Consider the following 21,596-nt stretch of genomic DNA (forward strand, 5'->3'; position numbering starts at 1 on the left):
CTATCTTGCCTCTACCTCCTCCCTCTCCCTACTGGTAACCACTAGTGTGGACCCTCTACATCCAAATGGCATTGCAATTGTTGTAAATGGCATTATTTCATTCTTTTTTTTTTAATGGCTGAATAGGATTCTGTTGTATATATGTAGCACTTCTTCTTTATTCATTAGCCTGTTGATGGACACTTAGCTTGCTTTCACATCTTGGAAATTTGTAAACAATGCTATGAGCATTGGGGTGCTCTTTTTTTAATTAGTGCTTTTGTTTTTTTCAGATAGATACCCAACAGGGGAATTGCTGGGTCATATGGTAGTTCTGCGATTCATGGGGTTGCAAAGAGTCAGACATGACTGAGCGACTGAACTGAACTGAACTGAACTGATGGTAGTTCTATTTTTAGTGTTTTGAGGAATCTCTAAACTGTTTTTCACAGTGACTGCAGCAATTTACATTGCCACCAACAGTGTTTGAGAGTTCCTTTTTCTACACATCTTCACCAACATTTGTTATTTGTGTTCATTTTGATGATAGCCATTCTAATAGGTGTAAGGTGATATCTCCTTGTGGTTTTAATTAGCATTTCTCTGATGATTAACAATGCTAAGCATCTTCCCATGTGTCTGTTGACCATCTGTATATCTTCTTTGGGAAAAATATCTATTCAGACCTTATGCCCATTTTTTATATTTGGTTGTTTATTTTTTTTGATGTTGAGTTACATGAGCTATTATATATTTTGGATATTAACTTCTTACCAGTCATATCATTTGCAAATATCTTCTCCCATTCAGTAGTTGTCTTTTCATATCATTGATGGTTTCCTTTGCTGTGCAGAAGCTTTTAAGTTTAATTAGGTCCCTTTTGTTTATTTTTGGTTTTATTTCCTTTGCTTTAGGGGACAGATCCCCAAAATATTGCTACGATTTATGTCAAAGAGTGTTCTGCCTATGTTTTCTTCTAGGAGTTTTATGGTTTTGGTCTTACATGTAGGTCTTTAATCCATTTTGAGTTTATTTTTGTATATGGTGTTAGAGAGTGTTCTCATTTCATTCTTTAACATAAAATCTGTTAATTTCAAATTCTTTTTCATAACCCTGCACTTGTACTCTCCTCCCATCACAATGACTGTTTTTAATATCATGTTTTACATCAAACTGTGTTTTGTATCCCTTAACTGCTTATTGTGGATACGGATGATTTTACTACTTTTGCCCTTTAACCTTCCTACTAGCTTTGTGTATGGATAGTTTTGTACCTTTACTCTATATTTGCCTTTACTGATGAGCCTTCTCTTTTGTAATGTTCATGTTTCTGGTTTTAGCTTTTTCTTTTTAACTTTAAAGAGGTTCCCTTAGCATTTTTTGTAAAGCTGGTTTGGTGGTGCTGAACTCTTTTAGCTTTTGTTCGTCTGTAAAGATTTTGATTTCTCCATCAACTCTGAATTGGACCCTTGTGGGCAGAGTATTCTTGGTTATAGATTTTCCCCTTTTATTACTTTAAATATATCGTGCCATTCCCTTTTTGTCTGTAGAGATTCTGCTGAAAAATAAGCTAATAGCTTTATGGGAGTTTCCTTGTATATTATTTGTTGCTTTTCCATTGCAGCTTTTAAATATTCTCTCTTTAATTTTTGCCATTTAAATTACAGTGTGTTTTGGTATGTTTTTTCTTTGACCTCATCCTGAATAGAAGACTCTGTGCTTTGTGGACCTGGGTGACTTTTTCCTTTCCCATGTTAGGGAGTATTTCAGCTATAATGTCTTCAAATATTTTCTCAGGTCCTCTCTCTCTTTCCTCCTTCTGAGACTTCTATAATGTGAATGTTGGTATGCTTGATGTTGTCCCAGAGGTCTCTTAAACTGTCCTCATTTCCTTTCTTACTTTTTTCTGTTCAGCTTCAGTAATTTCCACTACTCTTGCCTTCCAAACCACGGATCCATTTTTCTGTATCTTTTAGTATACTGTTGATTCTTTCTAGTTTACTTTTCATTTCTGTTATTGTATTCTTCACCTCTATTTGGTTGTTCTTTGTATTTTCTGACTCTTTTAAAAACTTCTAACTTCTTGTTCTGTGCATCCATTCTTCTCCCAAGTTCTTTGATCATCTGTATGATTATTCTTGGAAGAGGCATGGCAACCCACTCCAGTACTGTTGCCTGGAAGGTATGGATAGAGGAGCCTGGAAGACCTCAGTCCATAGGGTTGCACAGAGTTGCACACGAGTGAAGTGACCTGGCATGCACTCAGGATCATTACCTTGAACCCTTTACTTGGGAGACTGCCTATCTCCACTTCACTTCATTCTTCTTCTGGGCTTCTCTCCTTTATGGAACATGTTCCTCTTTCACCTTTTCCCCTAACTTGCTGTTTTTATTTTTATGTATTTGGTGGTTGTGTTTCCCAACCTTGGAGAAGTGGCCTGCTGTAGGAGATGCTCTGTGTCCCAGCAGTGCACTGCCCTCTTGTTACCCAAGCAGTATGCTCTAGGGGTTCCTTCTATGAGGGCAGCTTGGGTCCATCTGTTGTCGGGGGCTGACTATGTGGGTAGTCTGGTAGGCTTGATTGGCTCCCAGTTTGATTGGTTGCCAGGATTTGCCTTGTATGAAGGTTTCAAGCCACTTGTTGGCAGGGGCCAGGTCATGGGGTGACTGACTGCCAAACCCAGGAGGGCCCCAGGGCCACTGCTGGCTCACTGATGGGTGGAGTCATGGTCTAGGAGACTCTGGGGCAATTCCACTTCGTTGGTGGGTGAAGCCAGGACCTGGGGTTAGTGCTGGGTCTACTGGTGGGCAGAGCTTGTCTTGAGTCTGGTTGTAGGGCCCAGGACTCACTGAAGTGGTGTTGGATTGTTGGTATGTGGGGGTCAGTTACTAGACATAGTTTGGTACAGGATCTGGGGTGTCCTGGTAGTGGGTGGGGCCAGAGCCCAGTCTGTCCCAGTGGGCAGGTTGGTTCCACAGGCTCTGAGACTGGTTTTCTTGTGTCTGGTGTCTGTCCCCTGGTGGGTTAGACTGGTCTGGAGACTAGAGCAGGCTCCTTGGAGGGCTAGGCTGGGCCCCAGGGACTGGTGCCTGCCCACTGGTAGGTGGATCTGGGTCCTGGCCCTGCCACCAGTGTCTGTGTCCCCAGGGTGAGCTGCAGTTGCCTCCTGCCTCTTTAGGAGACTCTCTGAGGATCAGCAGGTAGGTCTAACCCAGGCTCCCGTGAAATCACTGCTTCTGCCTCAGGACCCAGAACATGTGAGATTTTGTGTGAACCCTTTAAAAGCGGAGTCTCTATTTCCCCAGGCCTCTGAGACTCCTGAAAATATGCCCTGCTGGTCTTTCAAAGCCAAATGCTCTGGGGGCTCATCTTCCCAGGCAGGACCCTCAGACTAGGGAGCCTGATGTGGGGCTCAGACCCCTCACTCCTTTGGAAGAACCTCTGCAGTTGTGATCACAACCTTCTCCAGCTTGTGTGTTACCCACTCAGGATGGGAGGAGGGACTTGACTATGTCACAAGTCCATCCCTCCTTAGCTGTCTTGTGGTATTTCCTCCTTTATGTCTTTTAGCTGTGGGAGGTATTTTTCATTGCTGACTGTCCCATAAACACAGTTGTGATTTGGTGTGCCCATGAGAGGAGGTGAACTCAGGGTCCTTCTACTCTGCTATCTTGACTGATCTCTCTCTACTGTCTTTTTCTTTTTATTAGTTCTTGCTTAAATAAAGTTAGTTGGACATGATTCACTTTTTTAATAAAGCATTTATATATTTGGCTGCATCGAGTCTTAGCTGTGGCACGTGGGATCTTTTGTTGCGATGCAGGCTCTCTAGTTGTGACTCGTGGGCTTAGTTGTTCCCCCGCATGTGGGATCTTAGTTCCCTGACCAGGGATGGAACCCATGTCCCCTGCATTGTAAGGTGGATTCTTAACCACTGGACCACCGGGGAAGCCCAGACCCAACTTACTTTGAATACACTATGTAGGTGTCCTCCATTTGTAAGTGTTCATATAACATCCCTGTGATTAACCTTTGGCAGCTCATCTGGTGTCTGTGTCCTGTGTGTTGATTTGCAGTTGCTAGGCTTCAGTTTGGGAGAAGGCAATGGCACCTCACTCCAGTACTCTTGCCTGGAAAATCCCATGGATGGAGGAGTCTGGTAGGCTGCGGTCCATGGGGTCGCTAAGAGTCAGACACGACTGAGCGACTTCACTTTGACTTTTCACTTTCATGCATTGGAGAAGGAAATGGCAACCCACTCCAGTGTTCTTGCCTGGAGAATCCCAGGGATGGGGGAGCCTGGTGGGCTGCCATCTCTGGGGTCGCACAGAGTCGGACACAACTGAAGCGACTTAGCAGCAGCTTAGCAGCAGCAGGCTGCAATTTGCAGGAAGGATCTATTTCCCTTTTTAGAACCCGAGAGGGTGCTTTTGTGTTTCCAGTCTGTTGGAGTGTCTCCTGTTCTTCCAGATTTCTTAAAGAACACCTCAGCAATTGTCTGATCTCATTTTCACGTTCCTTCAGTTAATAAGTGAATTAAAGCCAATTTATTGCCCAGGATTGCCTCATTTATTTCAAAATAGCCTGTGTACAGAGGAAGCTCTATTCCCTTAGTGAGAGTTAACTCAAGTTTTAAAACCCATTCTAGAGAAAAACAGACTCATCTAGTTTGTTTTTGCTATTAAACATGTTTTTTAAAAAGGAATCAGCCTTTGGATATTGATGGAAGTTGAGAAAAATAACCCAAAGACTGAAAAGGTAAATGAAGAGAGAGAGGGACAAAACCCTTGATTCTGAGTGTTCCGAAAAAGTGTGAAATGTCATTCTTTCCCTTAATAGTTCCCTTAAGGAACATGAGAAAGTTTTCAAAGCAGTGTCTGGAGAGGCATGCACATGGCAAGGATTTCTGCACCTCTAGGGGAAAATATGGATCAATTAAAATCTTCAGGAGTTTTTTACATTTGTCAGAAATTGCTTACAGACGTCTGATATCTTTCTGATAATTTGGGAATTTCCATGGACTTCTGTGCTTTTATAGTCACCCATTTATTTTCTCTCTGCTGTCTTCTACCCTATTAAGAAGATAAGGAGAGAAAAAAAAAAAAAAAAAAAAAAAAAAACCAACAGCACAAAACTGAGTCTGAAGCAGCGGACTGTTGGAAACACTAAATAACATAAATAACACTGTTCAGGAAAATTGTAAGATGCCATTAGAATACAATGATGTCTTCCGGTGCCCAAGAACTTGAGGAAAGAAGCTAATTTTTTGAGCCGGTGTCACCACTAATCACAAACTCTGATGGGCTTTTGAAAATACATGTCAGCGATTTTATTGTATCTTCAGAACAGTCCTTCAGGGTATGGGGATTCTGCCCTTTATTTATTCTTTTTCGGCTGTGCTGGGTCTCTTTCGCTTTCGTGTTTGTGCCACAACACATTCAAGTTGTAGTCCACAGGCTTCTCACTGCAGTGGCTTCTCTTGTTGAGGAGCATGGCCTGTAGTGTGCATGGACTTAGTAATTGGGTCTCATGGGTTTAGTTGCCCTGCAGCGTGTGGGATCTTCCCAGATCAGGGATCAAACCCATGTCCCCTGCCTTGGTAGGTGGATTCTTAAGCACAGGGCCACCAGGGAAGTCCCTACGCCTATTTTATACACAAACAAACTGAGGCATAGGTGGGCTGAGTCACTTTCTCACGTCACCCAGATGGGAGCAGACAGAATCCAGCTCTTGTTTGTGCAGCCAGATCCTCTCTCTGAGTCTTGAACTGGGAACCTCATACCTGACAGATGAGGTTAGTCATCCTCGGAGGAAATGCAGGGCTTGTCTGTAGACATCGTGGCTCCAAGGTGACATGGCTGCAATGCCCGGAAGGCAGGACTGGAATGTGCTCATAAATACAAAACTGACATCTTGCACACCGCGTGGGTCTAATGTGGAGAAAGATGCTGACACAGAGATGCTCCCGGCTGGGGAGTAGGGAACACTGACTAGGAGGACAGAGGACGAAAGCACCGTTTTCACCCTTCTGGGCCGGGGAGAGGGTGGCGATTGGTGGGAACCCTCCTGTCTGCAGGGCAGACAGGCAGCTCCGCATTGTGGTCCATGTGCAGCCAGATGTGGCTCAGAGCAAAGCTCTCCAGGGCCTCTCCCTTGCGAGGAGATTGTTAACAGTCCCCAGGTGAGAAAACCAAGTTCAAAGAAGGTTTACTTTGACAAGCCAAGGAGCTCTGAGGGGCAGAGGTAGGTTCAGACTCTCTCTCTCTCTCTTTTTTTAAAGTACTTATTTTATTTATTTTTGGCTGCACTTGGTCTTTGTACACGTGGGCTTTCTATAGTTTCTGGGAGCGGGGGTGACTCTGTAGTTGCGGTGCTCGAGCTTCTCATCACAGTGGCTTCTTCTGTCGCAGAGCACGGGCTCCAGAGTGCACGGGCTGCAGAAGTTGTGGCAGGCAATCTCGGTAGTTGCAGCTCCCTGGCTCTAGAGCACTGAGCACTGACTCAGTAGTTGTGGCCTGTGGGCTTAGTTGCTCTACAGCATGTGGAATCTTCTAGAACCAGGGATTGAACCCATGTCCCCTGCATTGCCAGGCAGATTCTTATCCACTGTACCACCAGGGAAGTCCCAGAGTCTCTTGAGAATGTCATTCTTCCTCTTGCAAGTCTTGTCATTCCTGGGATGCTGAGCCTCGTGGATGATTGATTGTGGGGCCTGGTCCCATGGGTGGCTTGAACTCCTGTGTGTGCCTGCTGGGCCATAGCATCCCCTGATGCACACGCATCTCTCTGGGAAGCCTGGACTGCAGGAATGATTTCCTGGGTTACCTGGCTCCGTGCTGGCCTGGGCTGGCTGTGATATCTGGGGGTGTCATCACCATGCTCTGAACGCCAGCCTCCAGGGGAGCAGCCAGCATCTCCGGCTCTTTGCCCCCCTTGGCAGATGGTGCTGATCTGAGAGTTTTCTGTGATACCCTCCCTGATAGTAGTGACTGGTGGAGACAATAGAATCTCATCTTTATGGAAAAAACTGCAAAATACCTCATTTTGAGAACAAAAGCTTTCAAAAGGAGTTGCATGAAGATGTTAAGTTGCTTTCCATGGTATGGAAACATTGATATAACCAAAGCACACTTAAGATGTTTAAGCATCAAAGCATCCGTGGAGACTTATTCTTAAGAGTAAAATGTATTGCTTTGTTCGAATTGATTCCAGAGTGAAGAGGCACTTCAAAGGCAAGAAGACACAAGGATTCTGTATAATGAGTTTGTGCTATGTGAATGTAAATGGGTACTTGAAAACAGTTTGCTCTCTTAAACATCCTAAGTATTCCCCACTGCTGTCTTCCAGAAAGTAGGACTGTTTAAACAAGCCCCTTCTTTGTAGGTGGTGCAGAGGTTAACTCCAGTCCAGTCCCTGCCTGGTTTTCATCCACTCCAAATGCTAATGGCGTTTGAATCAATCGGAAAGATTTGAGCTTCCTGGATGGAGAGATGGCCTCTTAGAACTTGGATGCTATATATAGTATCTCAATATGAAGTGAGACTAGAAAAGTTTTATGAAAGAGGAATTCTCAAGTGCAGAAGAAAGACAATCATATTCTGGTATAAAATATTTCTTTACATCTAAGACCCAGTTAAGTGACAAGTCACCCTCAGCACTCTCCCCCATGCTCACAGTGGCTTAGAGCATCTTTATAACATAGGAATCATTTAATTTCTTCACACCAGGGCATCAAGTATTTCCACATTCCAATATAGGAGTGTGGAAAAAAAATAGCAAATTTCCTCTTGTTTTCTAGTGGGACCATAGAGCAGACATTTGCTGCTTGTATCATTTTTAAGGACAGGCATTTAAAATGGCACAAACCTTTGATATGGGCTTAAACTCTGAGTATTATAAAAATTTAGTGCAAAGTAGAGACTTCCTTGAAAGACAGGCTACTACTTATGTGTGAAGTGCTGACAACTTAAGAGCATTTTTTAATAAACACATCTCAAATTTGGCATGCAAAGCGGGGCATTTAGAAAGCCATGAAAATAAGCCAGTGCATAAAATACAGCATGAAAAAGGTAACTGTGAACTTTACAGATGGACAAGTCTGAGCAAAGCTCTCTTTTGTTAGGGTGGATGTGAGAGCTTACGGTTCTTTGCTGCAAAAATAAGAGCAGAAACTTGTTTTGAAGTAACAGCTACAGAGAGGGCTCCTTCTGGTTCATCCATATTTTATTAGGGTAGCAGTTAAAAAATTCATTAGCGACACCCATCTGGAGCTAACAGCACTCTTGAGGGGGTTCAGATGGTGATCAGATTTTTGAGTAGCACTTTACTTGGAAAGAAAAAAGACAATCGTTTATGAGAATTAATAGTACTGTGGAGAGAGGCTGCTCAGTGATTTCAGAGCAAACCCTTTCACGGGTTTTATGAGTCTCTAGTTGCTAAATTCCTCTACTACTTGCTTCACCTGGAGGAAGGAGATCCAGGGGTAAAAAGGAAGGAAAAGAGAACTCAGGACATTGGATCAGAGAGTTGGGAAGGTACTGGCCAATGAGAGTGGGTGGGTTAAGTGTCTAGGGATACCATGCTAGGTGCCGTGCGTGTTAGCCTCCAAGAACCTCCTCCTGCTCTGGTTTATCTTTACCTTAAGTTCTGTCTACAAGGCTTCCCTGGTGGCTCAGATGGTAAAGAATTTGCCTGTAGTGCCGGAGACCTGGGTTCAATCCCCGAGTCGGGAAGATGCCCTGGAAAAGGGAATTGGCTGCCCACTCCAGGATTCTTGCCTGGAAAATTCCATGGACAGAGGAGCCTGGCAGGCTGCAGCCCATGGGGCTGAAAAGAGACACGACTGAGCGACTGACACTTTCATCTTCACTGCCTACAGGGGGCCATGTCCAGGTGCCTTGGCTTTAAGATGATATTTTTTCTCTATTCCTGAGTTGCAAGTAAAAATAGCTTTTGAATGATTACTCTGTGCCAGGCTTGGCAGAGGGCAGTGAAACTCGTAACCTTCTCTACCATCTCAGCAATGCCATGAGGTGGAGTCCCAGGTGACAGACCAGATAACACAAGTGGCAGAGTCGCAAGTAACCCACAGCACTCACTTGGAAGTGGCAGAGAGGAATTTTAAACACAGGTTATCTGTCTCCAGAGCCCATACCATTTCCTACTGAAAAACACAGGTCCATAATTTGTGTGTGGGTATGTACATGCTTTCTAAATAAGCTTTTTATTTAGGAATATTTATAGATTTATAGAAAAGTAGGAAGGATAATCAGAGAAGGCAATGGCACCCCACTCCAGTACCCTTGCCTGGAAAATCCCATGGGCGGAGGAGCCTGGTGGGCTGCAGTCCATGGGGTTGCTAAGAGTCGGACATGACTGAGTGACTTCACTTTCACTTTTCACTTTCATGCATTGGAGAAGGAAATGGTAACCCTCTCCAGTGTTCTTGCCTGGAGAATTCCGGGGACGGGGGAGCCTGGTGGACTGCCGTCTATGGGGTCGCACAGAGTCGGACATGACTGAAGCGACTCAGCAGCAGCAGCAGGAAGGATAATACAGTTTCCTTCACCCAGGTTTCCGTATGCTAACATATATAATATGTTATAATATATACTATATATTTGTTGTTGTCCAGTTGCTAAGTTATGTATGTCTGACTTTTTGTGACCCCATGGACTGTAGTCCACCAGGCTCCTCTGTCCATGGAGTTTTCCAGGCAAGAATACTGGAGTAGGTTGTCATTTCCTCCTCCAGGGGATCTTCCCAACCTAGGGATCGAACCCGCATCTCCTGGGCCTCCTGCATTGGTATATGAATTCTTTACCACTGTCCCACCTGGGAAGCCCTGTATCATGGGAGGATAATTAAAACTAAAAAATTAACATTGGTACAATGAGCTAACCTACAGATTTTATTTGAGCTCCACCAACTTTCCACGAATATCCTTTCGTTGTTCCCAGATCCGATCCAGGATCCCACACTGCATGGTGCATGTGTGGGTTTGACCCTTAAACACTAAAGTGGGCTGAATGTTGACCTGTGTTTGGGCCCTGCTGTCCTGACTGCAGATGGGGGAAGTGAGAAAGCTGCCACAGGCCTCAGGGCCTTCCTCATGGGTGGTGACGGCGGGGCGGGGGTGGGCGGTGCCCAGGCCTCCCATTGTCTTATAGGAAGTGGAAAGCCTATTCGGGGGAGAAGATTTAGAACAGATGTATGCAGACAAGTTTTAAATACAGATCACACTTGGTCCGCATGTAGTGGGCAACAGCTACAGCTACATTTCAAGAAACAAAAGAGGAAGATTCTGCAAAGAAACATGACCTACAGTGCTGTGAATAAGTCTATGATAGGCTTCAACTCCAAGTGTTCCAGGAGGTTATTCAGGACTCCTCCGTAAAGCAGAGGCTCCTAGCCCCACTGCCTATGGGGTCACTTAGGGAGCCTCCAAAGGACTCAGGCCTGAGTCCCTCTCCCCAACTCTGTGATGTCATCAGCCTGGGTTGTGGCCTGGACTGTGGAATTTTTAAAAGATGACATTTAAAAGTGACTCTAATGTGCAGCCTTGTTTGGGAACCACTGATCCAAAATCTAGCCTTTGATTGTGTGGATCACAATAAACTGTGGAAAATTCTGAAAGAGATGGGAATACCAGACCACCTGATCTGCCTCTTGAGAAATTTGTATGCAGGTCAGGAAGCAACAGTTAGAACTGGACATGGAACAACAGACTGGGTCCAAATAGGAAAAGGAGTTCGTCAAGGCTGTATATTGTCACCCTGTTTATTTAACTTATATGTAGAGTACATCATGAGAAATGCTGGACTGGAAGAAACACAAGCTGGAATCAAGATTGCCGGGAGAAATCTCAATAATCTCAGATATGCAGATGACACCACCCTTATGGCAAAAAGTGAAGAGGAACTCAAAAGCCTCTTGATGACAGTGAAAGTGGAGAGTGAAAACGTTGGCGTAAAGCTCAACATTCAGAAAACGAAGATCATGGCATCCGGTCCCACCACTTCATGGGAAATAGATGGGGAAACAGTGGAAACAGTGTCAGACTTTATTTTGGGAGGCTCCAAAATCACTGCAGATGGTGACTGCAGCCATGAAATTAAAAGACGCTTACTCCTTGGAAGGAAAGTTATGACCAACCTAGACAGCATATTCAAAAGCAGAGACATTACTTTGCCAACAAAGGTTCGTTTAGTCAAGGCTATGGTTTTTCCTGTGGTCATGTATGGATGTGAGAGTTGGACTGTGAAGAAGGCTGAGCGCCGAAGAATTGATGCTTTTGAACTGTGATGTTGGAGAAGACTCTTGAGAGTCCCTTGGACTGCAGGGAGATCCAACCAGTCCATTCTAAAGGAGATCAGCCCTGGGATTTCTTTGGAAGGAATGATGCTAAAGCTGAAGCTCCAGTACTTTGGCCACCTCATGCGAAGAGTTGACTCATTGGAAAAGACTCTGATGCTGGGAGGGATTGGGGGCAGGAGGAGAAGGGGACGACAGAGGATGAGATGGCTGGATGGCATCACTGACTTGATGGACATGAGTCTGAGTGAACTCCGGGAGTTGGTGATGGACAGGGAGGCCTGGCGTGCTGCGATTCATGGGGTCGCAAAGAGTCGGACATGACTGAGAGACTGATCTGATCTGATCTGATCCAAAATCTCAGCATTTCAGCTGCAGAACTAAAGCCAAGGACAGCGGTGACAGCAGCTGGACACACAGGCTGCGTTGGTGTAATGGTGTCCCTCACCCAATGATTCTGGAATCACCACTGGCTTCCTTTCGGTTCTTTCTCTCCTGAGCCCTCCCCTTCCTCCAGAATTCCTCCTTAACTGGCACTGTCCTTTCTCCAGGCTCTTCTGTTCTCATCCATTCCTCTTCTCCCCAGCCCAGGTCCCTGCCTCGTACTGCCTCCGCCTGGAAGCCTCCAGGCTTGCCCACAGCCTGCCATCCCTTCTGCCCCCGTGGCCTTGCCCTGCCTACTCTCAGTGATCCTGAGAAAGAATCATGCCATTCCTGTATACTTGCTGTTCCCTCTACCTGCAGATTCTTTACTGACTGAGCTACCAGGGAAGCTCACGTATATATATAATCTGCTGCTACTGCTAAGTCACTTCCGTCGTGTCCGACTCTGTGTGACCCCATAGACGGAAGCCCTATATAATCTACATTCCCATAAATATTTGTGTATGTACATACACACTTGCATGTGTCTTTTTATTATACGCTGGCATGTGTGAACCTCTGAGTATGCATGTGTGCGCGTCCACACACACACACACACACACCCGGGTCCTCCCTGCCCATTGATGATGCTGTTGAAAATGTACTTCCTGTTGGACTTCTGATTTTAGCCCCCGATTTAAGCTTAGGTTCTTGAGCAGGCGGCTGGCTTATTTTAGGTATGGGGAGTTTTATATGGATATGTGTATAATGGTAGAAGCTGACAAGGAAAAAGAAAGACATTTTTGACCTGCTGCTGCTGCTAAGTCGCTTCAGTTGTGTCCGACTCTGTGCGACCCCATAGACAGCAGCCCACCAGGCTCCCCTACCCCTGGGATTCTCCAGGCAAGAATACTGGAGTGGGTTGCCATTTCCTTCTCCAATGCATGAAAGTGAAAAGTGAAAGTGAAGTCACTCAGTCGTGTCCAACTCTTAGCGACCCCATGGACTGCAGCCTACCAGGCTCCTCGGCCCATGGGATTTTCCAGGCAAGAGTACTGGAGTGGGGTGCCATTGCCTTCTCCGTTTTGACCTAATGGATATTTTTAAAAATGTAGGCATCTTGGTAAACTAGTTAGGATGATTCTGAAGGGGTGCTTTGTAGAAAGATTGAGAATATCATTTATCTGGCCCTGAAATATTTCTTTGCCTATATGTTTCTTGGGGACTTCCCTCATGGTCTAGCGGTTAAGAATCTGCCTTGCAATGCAGGGGGTGTGGGTGCGATCCCTGGTCATGGAACTAAGATCTCACGTGCCACGGAGCAACTAAGCCTGTGTGCTGCACTAACCCGTGCTGCAACTGGACAGTCCAAGCGCCACAGTGAAAGATCCTTCATGACCTAATGAAGATCCCATGTGCCACAGCTAAGACCTGGCACAGCCCCAAAACTAAATAATTAAAAAATTAAATGTCAGCAGAAGGTGGTGGAGGGTGGGCAGCATGCCTATAATGCTCAGAAGAAAGTGTACTCCCTGCCCATTGTCTCGAGGAGTCCTGGGGTGGCTGTGGAGCAGAGAAGGATGCAGACATCAGGGGCTCCTGATGACATCATGGCTCCTCCTGGCTTGGTGCCCCCCTGCTGTGTGTAGGAAGCTGCGGGCTTCCTTTACTCTGGGTTTGGTGTCGCCTAACTGCTGTCCTTGTGTCCTTTCTTGTTCCTGTCTGGTCTCTTCTCCACAGAGGGAATCTAGTAAAACATGCAGATCAGCTCCTGCGTCTTTCCAGAGATCACTCTCAGGACAAACAGCCAGTCCTGGTGCAGCCGGATGCAGCGGCTGGCTCCATCCTGCCACCTGCCTGTCACCAGGGTCCCCCATCTGCCCTTGCATCTCCGTCCCTTCCTCTCTCAGGATCTTCCCAGCAGCCTCCCCCGTGGCCTCCCTGCCTCCCGCTCACCCGTCAGATCTTAAGACCCCACTGACCAAAACCAGGGCTCCGTTACCTGTGGCTGGGCACTGCGAGTCTGCCCGTCACCTTCCCTGTCTCTGTTCCTCTGTGTGCTCGTGTGATCACAAGAGAGCTCACCTGAGAGCTCACCATGCTCCCTCGAGGACAGGGTCTGCGTCCTCTGAGAGGCAGGTGCTCGGAGGGGCGGGACGTGGGAGAGGTTTAGGGAGGTGCCCCTGAGGATAAAGGAGGGGGCAGGGGAGCCTTCCAGGAAGACAAGGAAGGAGCAAGTCTCACAGCCCAGGAAGCTCTGGTCAGGCTGACGGGGGTACTGTTGGGCGCAGGTTGCTTATAAGAGTTGTCCTGTCTCCCCCAGAACGGTCTGTGTGTTCACCTTATCTTTCCCTTTAACTCCAGGAGGTGAGTTTTGGGGTAGCACATACAGTGAGGAGTACTCTGGAGCTCAGAGAGCCCTCTGCTTTGCTATCAGGTTAACCAGCTGAGCCAACTAGGCAACTCCACTGCGTGTGTGCTCCGTTGTTTCAGCCGTGTCCGGCTCTGTGTGTCCTATGGACTGTAGCCCACCAGGCTCCTCTGTCCATGGGATTCTCCAGGCAAGAATACTGCAGTGGGTTATCATGCCCTCCTCCAGGGGATCTTCCTGACCTAGGGATCCAATTCAAGTCTCTTGCATTGGCAAGTGGGTTCCTTACCACTAGCGCCACCGGGAAGCCCCAGGTAACTCCACTGCTGCTGCTGCTAAGTCGATTCAGTCGTGTCTGACTCTGTGCGACCCCATAGACGGCAGCCCACCAGGCTCCCCCGTCCCTGGGACTCTCCAGGCAAGAACACTGGAGTGGGGTGCCATTGCCTTCTCCGGTACCTCCACTAGTTAACTTCAAATGGAATTCTCCATTCTCTGTGGTTGAGTAGTCATTCCATCTTGGGAGGGTTTATGTACATGACTTACATCCCGTGCTGGATATTAAGCAGTCTGGGGGCTGGGATGCATCCCCATCCAGTATCCTGTGTTCAGTGAGGACTGGTTATGTTGGCATGGATCGCACAATTAAAATGGAAACGCAGTAAAGCTTTATTTATTTAATTCTCTTTATTATTTAATAAAGAGATTTATTTCTCTCCAGCACTTGTCTTTCTCACCAGATTCTTATTACAGTGACCCCGAGGCACTTCCGAATCCTCGGGTGCTCTCAGACAGAAAGATGAACTTGCGCTCAGTTGAGTGTTTATGCTTAATGTATATGATTGGATTCTGGTTCTTGGAAAACTAGTTAATCCTCAGGGATGTGTGGTTTCTTTATGATCCAGAACCTCTGGTTAACCTGAACATTTTATAAAAGTCTATGCCTTGACCATGAAAAATAGGATTAAAATTCCTTCCATGGAAAGAGTATATTCACTTATGTTTCCACTGTACGTTTATACACAGGTCATGTTTTGTAAAGTCATCATGTGCTTGTATTTCTCTCACTGCTCTACACGTCCTCAGCAGTGCCTCCGAGTCCCTGTGATTCCCCTTCAGGAGGCAGAAGTGCTCTCCCCATGGGGCCTTAGCATCACCGAGCAACTTTCCCAAACCCACATGAGCATTTTGTGTAGATTTTAACTTGGGTATTGGCTTTAAGGTCTTCCCAGTAAATTCATGAGTATGTTTTCTTAAATTGCGTAGTTTAGATTTCCTAGTTAAAAAAGAATATGATCTGGTCAATGTATATTAGATGCCTTTTCTGTATACTAGGATTTGGGTGGGGGGCTGTCATAAGGATTTCATGGAGCTTATTTATAGCATAAGTTGAGAACAGTTTATATACCCCAAAGAGAATAACTGTAGACTGGGTGTTCATAAATAGGGACTCTTAATAAATGTGGACTCTTGGTGAAGGCCTGTGAGCTGGGTGATCTGAATGAGGTAGCTGATGGATAAAGGAAGAGCCTTAGAGGTGGGGCAGGCAGGATCCTTGCTGACCTGGCTGGAAACATTGGTTTCTCCCATTTTCTCCGTGAATTAGGTAAGCAGATGCTCCTGGGTATCTTATCTGGGCTGTGTGTGGTAGCCCTGTGACATCTGGGCTGAGTCGAAGCCCTCGTCTTTCACTCCCTTCAGTCTCAGAGCTCACTGGGTGGGTGGGGGTGGAGACGGGATCCCACATAAGCAGGGACCTGCTGGTCTGTGCCGTGGAGAGGTGAGAGGACTGTGCTGCCCTCCCCTGGAGCCTGCTGTGGAGTGTGAGGCTGCAAGGGAAGGAGACAGCTGCTGAGGCCCTGCCTCCGCCTCAGCCTGTCTGGGGCCAGCTGGGCAGACTGGAGCCCTCTCTGGGTTTACACAGAGCAGAGTGCAAAGCTGGCTTCAGGTCCTGCCCTCATCTTGCCACAGTCGACTTCCTGCCCGCTTGAACCTGTGTTTCCAGGGCTGACTGCAGCAGGGTGCCAGAAGGACTCTTTCTCTCCAAGGGCTGAATGCATTAGAAGCCTTCCTTAACCACAGGATGTGAAGGCTGGACTTGGATGTCAGGGTGGATTTCAGGCAGGATAGATAAGTAATGGCACCCCACTCCAGTACTCTTGCCTGGAAAATCCCATGGACGGAGGAGCCTGGTAGGCTGCAGTCCATGGGGTCGCTAAGAGTTGGACACGACTGAGCGACTTCACTTTCACTTTTCCCTTTCATGCATTGGAGAAGGAAATGGCAACCCACTCCAGTGTTCTTGCCTGGAGAATCCCAGGGACGGGGGAGCCTGGTGGGCTGCCGTCTATGGGGTCGCACAGAGTCAGACACGACTGAAGTGACTTAGCAGCAGCAGCAGCAGATAAGTAACAATTGGTTTCTGGTCAGAGGGAAGGGGCTTCCCAGTTGGGAACCCGCCTGATAATGCAGGAGACTTAAGAGATGAGGATTTGATCCCCGGGTTGGGAAGATCCCCTGGAGGAGGGCACGGCAACCCACTCCAGTATTCTTCCCTGGAGAACCCCATGGACAGGGGAATCTGGTAGGCTACAGTCCATAGCCTCACAAAGAGTCAGACATGGCTGAAGTGACAGCATGCACACACAGAGGGACATCAAGTGCGTGTGTGTGTGTTAAGTTGCTCAGTCGTGTCCAACGTTTTGCAACCCCACGGACTGCAGCCTGCCAGCCTCCTCAGTCCATGAGGATTCTCCGTCAAGAATATTGGAGTGAGTTGCCATCTCCTTCTCCAGAGGGACATCATAAATATCCTCAAAAAAATTAAAAAATAAATGGAGAAAGGTTTCAGAGCAGCCATGTGCTCTGTATGGGTTTCTTATTCCCCTTCTAGCTCATTCCACAGGTGCCCTCCAGATCCAACCCTGTCAGCTCCTCTGCCCTCTCTGGAGGCTTAGGATTGATTCCGTGTGACGGTCTCTGTTTCTGGGGTCACATTCTGGGAAGGCTCACACCTGGAGGGATGTCTGGTATACAGGAGGATTCAGAGGCTGGGCTACCCCCATTCCCCAGCCCTTTCTCTCAGCCCCTCATTTGATGAACACTGTGGCCTGACGGCATCTTACAGGACACCCCCCACCTTCCCCCCGCCGCCCCCCCCCCCAGGAACTCAGGCTCCCATTGGGGAACTGCTTGGATGGCAGCTGGGTCAGGCCTGGGGAGGTTTCAGACTCTTGGTTAAGTAGCTTTATGGAGGGCTACTCAGACCCAAGGGCCTACAGGCATTTGAAAAGAAGTGAAATTTCAAACAAATTATTTTCTGCTTAACATTGCTCTTTTAACTTCAGAAGGGTTATTTGTGTGATTGGACTTGCATTAAAAAATTAGTTTAAAGCCTCTTTAAGCCGAAAGACAATACAGATTTCATAGGACTCCGTTTTGAAGGTATGAAATTGCTGAATAATTTTCCTTTGGTAATTGAAGCCAGAATTCAGTGTTCTCTCTGCTTCTTTCTGGATTCCTTGTTCTTTGAAAAATATTTTGCCAGTTTCACATGCAGAGGAGAGTTAGTTCTTCTAGGCATCCCTCTGCCCTGTCCTGAGCTCCTGCAGCCCTGTGCTGACCACCTCCGGGTACAGGGGGAAGCCTCAGATGGCGAGAGCAATGAGGGAAAGGATGGGTCTCCTTGGGATCATAGAACATAGTGACCTAGTTTGGTCTATTAAACTTTTTTTTTTTTTTTTTATTGAGGTGAAACACATATAACACAGAATTATCCTTGTAACCATTTTTAAGTGTACAGTTCAGTGTCATTAAGGACATTAACATTGTTTTGTTTCTGTCACCACTGTCCATCTCCAGAACCTTGCTATCTTCCCAGACTGAAGCTCTGTCCCCTCTGAGCACTAGCTCCCAACATACTCCTACCTCCAGCCGTCTGCCTTCCTCTAGCCCCTGGCAACCTTCTTTCTGCTTTCTGTCTCTATTAATTTGACTCCTCAAGGTATCTCATGTAAGTGGAATCAAACAATATTTGTCCCTTTGTGACTATCTTATTTCACTGAGCATCATGTCCTCAAGATTGAGGTTCATTCATGTTGTAACAGGAGTCAGAATTTCCCTTTTTTAAATAAGGCTGAATAATTTCCCATCGTGTGGATAGACCATGTGTCATCCATCCATCTGTCAAGGCACTCTTGGGTTGTTTCCACTTTGTCTATAGTGAGTAATGCTGCTATAACACGGGGGTACAGTTATCTCTTTGAAATCTGATTTCAATTCTTTTGGGTATATACTAAGAAGTGGAACTGCTGGACCGTGTAGTAATTCTATTTTTAATTTTTTGAGGAATTTCTATACTCTTTTCAGCTATACCATTTTACATTCTCATAAGTGCTCATTCCTATAGAGCACACTGGTTTCAATTTTTCCACTTCATCATCAACACTTCTTATTTTCTCTGGGTGTGTTTAATAGTAGCTATCCTAGTGAGTGGTCCAAAATGATGTATTAATGATTCCTTCTGTACATTTTCTGTACCTTTTTGCCATGTTCTTTTCCACCAATTCAAACTTTGATGGGAGAAAAGAAAAAGAATAAAAAAGAAAAGATAAAACCTTTCTTTGACTTCTTGTCATTGCAAGTTGTCATCCTAAGTGATGTGCTTGGAGGTAAAGGATATAGAAAAAGCATGTGATTTGGGGTCAGATGGGCCCCAGTCCATCCATCCATCCATTCTACTTTCCCTCCATATATCCTCGTATCCATTAATTTATCCACCGTTTATCAAGCAACTTAAATGCAGGGCATGGTCATAACACAGTGGGATCCTGGATGCCTGGCGCTGTTTACCTGATGAAGAATCTGAGACCATCTGTATTCTGGGAGGTAGGGCAGGACAAGATATGTGGACCCAGTAGGGGTGGGGAGCTGTGCTCCACTTCTCAGCACAGGCTGCCTGATACACAACTATGCCTCATGTTGTTTTCTCTTGCGTCATCCATCCAGTCTGATTCGAGTTGTAGCAGGGCCCCAAGACTCAGCCACTTGCAGGGGTTTGATTTCTCTGAGCCTGTTTTCTTAACTGAAAGAAATGTTACAATTCCTGGTTGATTCACATGACTTTGGTAGGGAGCTATGGAAATCAATGCAGATGAGGATACGTGATGAGTAACGAGGTGCTACAAAATATCAAAATAATAACCGTTAATAACACTTTAATCACAATTATCTTGAGTGCCAGGCACTGTTCTGAGGGGTCCGCCTTTAGTAACTCATTTAGTTTAATGCTCACCACCATCCTAGGAGAGAAGTACTGTTGATATCTCCATTGTACTGATTAGCAAACTGAGGCACAGAGAGGCTAAGTAACTTCTGAAATGTCACACAGCAAGAAATGGCACAATGTGGTTTGAACCAGGGAATGAGGTGCTGAAACTTATGCTGTCAGCTGCTATGGCATCATGCCTCTAAGAGGCATCAACAATTTTATTGTCTCTATTCTTCTCACATAGCTGGGAGGGGAACAGAGCCCTTGCTTTGGAGAACACAGCAAACAGGGCCTCCTGTAATTCATTGTGAGATGACTTGATGGGCATAGGGTCTCAGTCAGCTCTCCACTGTCCACAGGCATGCAAAGCCGTGGAAAACTCAGGTAGCCAAACCATACGTATATCTTAAGAGTAGCCAGAGTAGGTGATTGGCTCTCATCTGAGGAGTGTGCTGGCATTCGGCTTCAGCTCGTCTGCTTTCCAGGCCACTCCAGGATGAAAGCGCTGATGCACTTAAAAGATCAACAGGCAGGATGCTGGAGGCTCAGAAGGAACTGCCGACGTTGTGCTTGAGACATGTTAGCGTAAGAGCTGTGCCAGCTGCTCTGCTGAACAGAGGAGCTGGGACGCTGGGCTGTGTCTACACATCCCCGGGGTCGCTTCCTGAGGATCATCAGTTTCTTTACCAGGTTGGCCTGGTGACCACTGAGCCAGCACCTCTCTTTGACAGATGCCCAAGGGATGACCTCTGAGCCTGGGGTTGTTTTCCATCCCAGTTCTGGCTGAGCCAGAGAGATGTGTGTGTGTGTGTGTGTGTGTGTGTTTATGATGATGTTTTCTCTTTCTCTCCAGGCAGCCAAGATTGCTCACCACCTGCAGCGTCTTTTCGGAGGAGGCGGCTGGCACGGAGGCCGGGCTACATGAGAAGCGCAGCTGGGCCCAGGATCGGGTTCCTCTCCCCACCAGTGGGCGCTCCGTTCCGGGCCCAGGGAGGGGCGTGTGGCAAGGAGTCTCACCACCTTGAGTCCAGGGCCGGCCCGTGTGGCCTTGACCCCGGAGGCCAGTGGCGAGGTTGCTCAGTTGGGAGCCTCATTCCCAGGAGCACGGCCACCTCAGCTCTGACCGTGGGGCACCGAGGACCGGCTCTGACGGCTGCGAAAGGAAGCCCAGGGCTCCTTGGGTCTCAACCCCGAGCTGGCACTGCCCTGCCCAATAGGCTCAGTAGGCTGTGTGGCCCCAGGGCCACTGGCTGTCGAGGGGAGCTGCCGTCCACGGACACTCGCGAGGCCCCAAGTCCTTGCCGGGAAGCCTGGAACAAAGGCTGTCCATCCCCGGAGGACATGAGTGACACCAGCTGCAGCCTCGGAAGTGGCCCCCAGGCTCCCGCCATCCCTGCCAGCTCTCAGGACGTCTTTACCTCCAGTTTTAGTTTCATTCGCCTCTCTTTGGGGTCTGCTGGGGAACGGGGAGAAGCAGAAGGCTGCCCACCCTCCAGAGAGGCTGAGGGCCCTCATCAGAGCCTGGAGGAGATGGAGGCCAAGGCTGCCAGCTCGGGTGGGCCCCACGATCATCCTCGGCTCCTCTCTCTCCCCTTCACTCTCAAGGCTACTCAGGGCCTGGCAGACGCCACCCAGACCTCGGGGGGCAGCCGCGGGCTGGAGTGCCAGACTCTTCCGTTGCTGGACACGGATGCTGCCTCCTCCTGCTCCCTGGATCCCTTGTGGTTTGAAGCCAGCAGCTCTGCGGATGCTCAGCGGTGGGACCCCCTGCTCAGCAGATGTGAGCCGGCGCTGCTGCACTGCCTGCAGGGCCAGCGGAGGCGGCTGGAGGTGGGTGTCTTTCCAGCCTATGGGCGCGGGACGGTCACGGCTCAGATTAGTTCTAGACAGAGGACCAGGAACGACGCTTCTGGGGTTGACCGATCTCCCACTGGAAAACGTGGCGGCACCTTTGGTGACTGGCCCCAAAAGATGTTGCTCCACTTCTGCTGCTTCTCTTTCAGCCTGAACTCAAATCTGTCTCATTTTTTCTGTCCCTTAGATGCTCAGGTTTGTTGTTTGTTGGGCCACAGGCTTCTCTGAAGTTTCTGGCATGGGTGACTCAGGGTTGGCTCAGCAGAGCTCTTCTTTGAAGCGGGAGGTGGGGACCACAGAACAGGGAACCTGGAGCTGGCTGGTGTGTGGACGGACTGAGTGATACAGAGGTGGTGATGCTCCCAATTGGGGGCAATCCAGAGTCGCTTCTGCATTTACAGCTCATTTCCCACTGCAGCTGTGGGAGCTCCCGACACGGAATCGGG

At 47.4% G+C, this 21,596-nt stretch overlaps 1 protein-coding gene across 3 annotated transcripts in view; it reads left to right on the forward strand.

Annotated features, from left to right (window-relative positions):
* Positions 1–21,596, forward strand: part of DISC1 (DISC1 scaffold protein) — a 427,041-nt gene that overhangs the window by 63,675 nt on the left and 341,770 nt on the right. For all 3 annotated transcript variants that reach the window (XR_003509171.1, XM_027530484.1, XM_027530483.1), the window contains exon 2: positions 20,150–21,126. Coding sequence is in view for 2 of the 3 variants with exons in the window: in XM_027530484.1 (XP_027386285.1) it covers positions 20,150–21,126 (977 nt within the window). In the remaining variant the exon portion in view is untranslated. The remainder of the gene's footprint in view (positions 1–20,149; positions 21,127–21,596) is intronic.

The sequence above is a fragment of the Bos indicus x Bos taurus genome, chromosome 28 (assembly GCF_003369695.1).
Source record: "Bos indicus x Bos taurus breed Angus x Brahman F1 hybrid chromosome 28, Bos_hybrid_MaternalHap_v2.0, whole genome shotgun sequence".
Classification (NCBI taxonomy): Eukaryota; Metazoa; Chordata; class Mammalia; order Artiodactyla; family Bovidae; genus Bos; species Bos indicus x Bos taurus.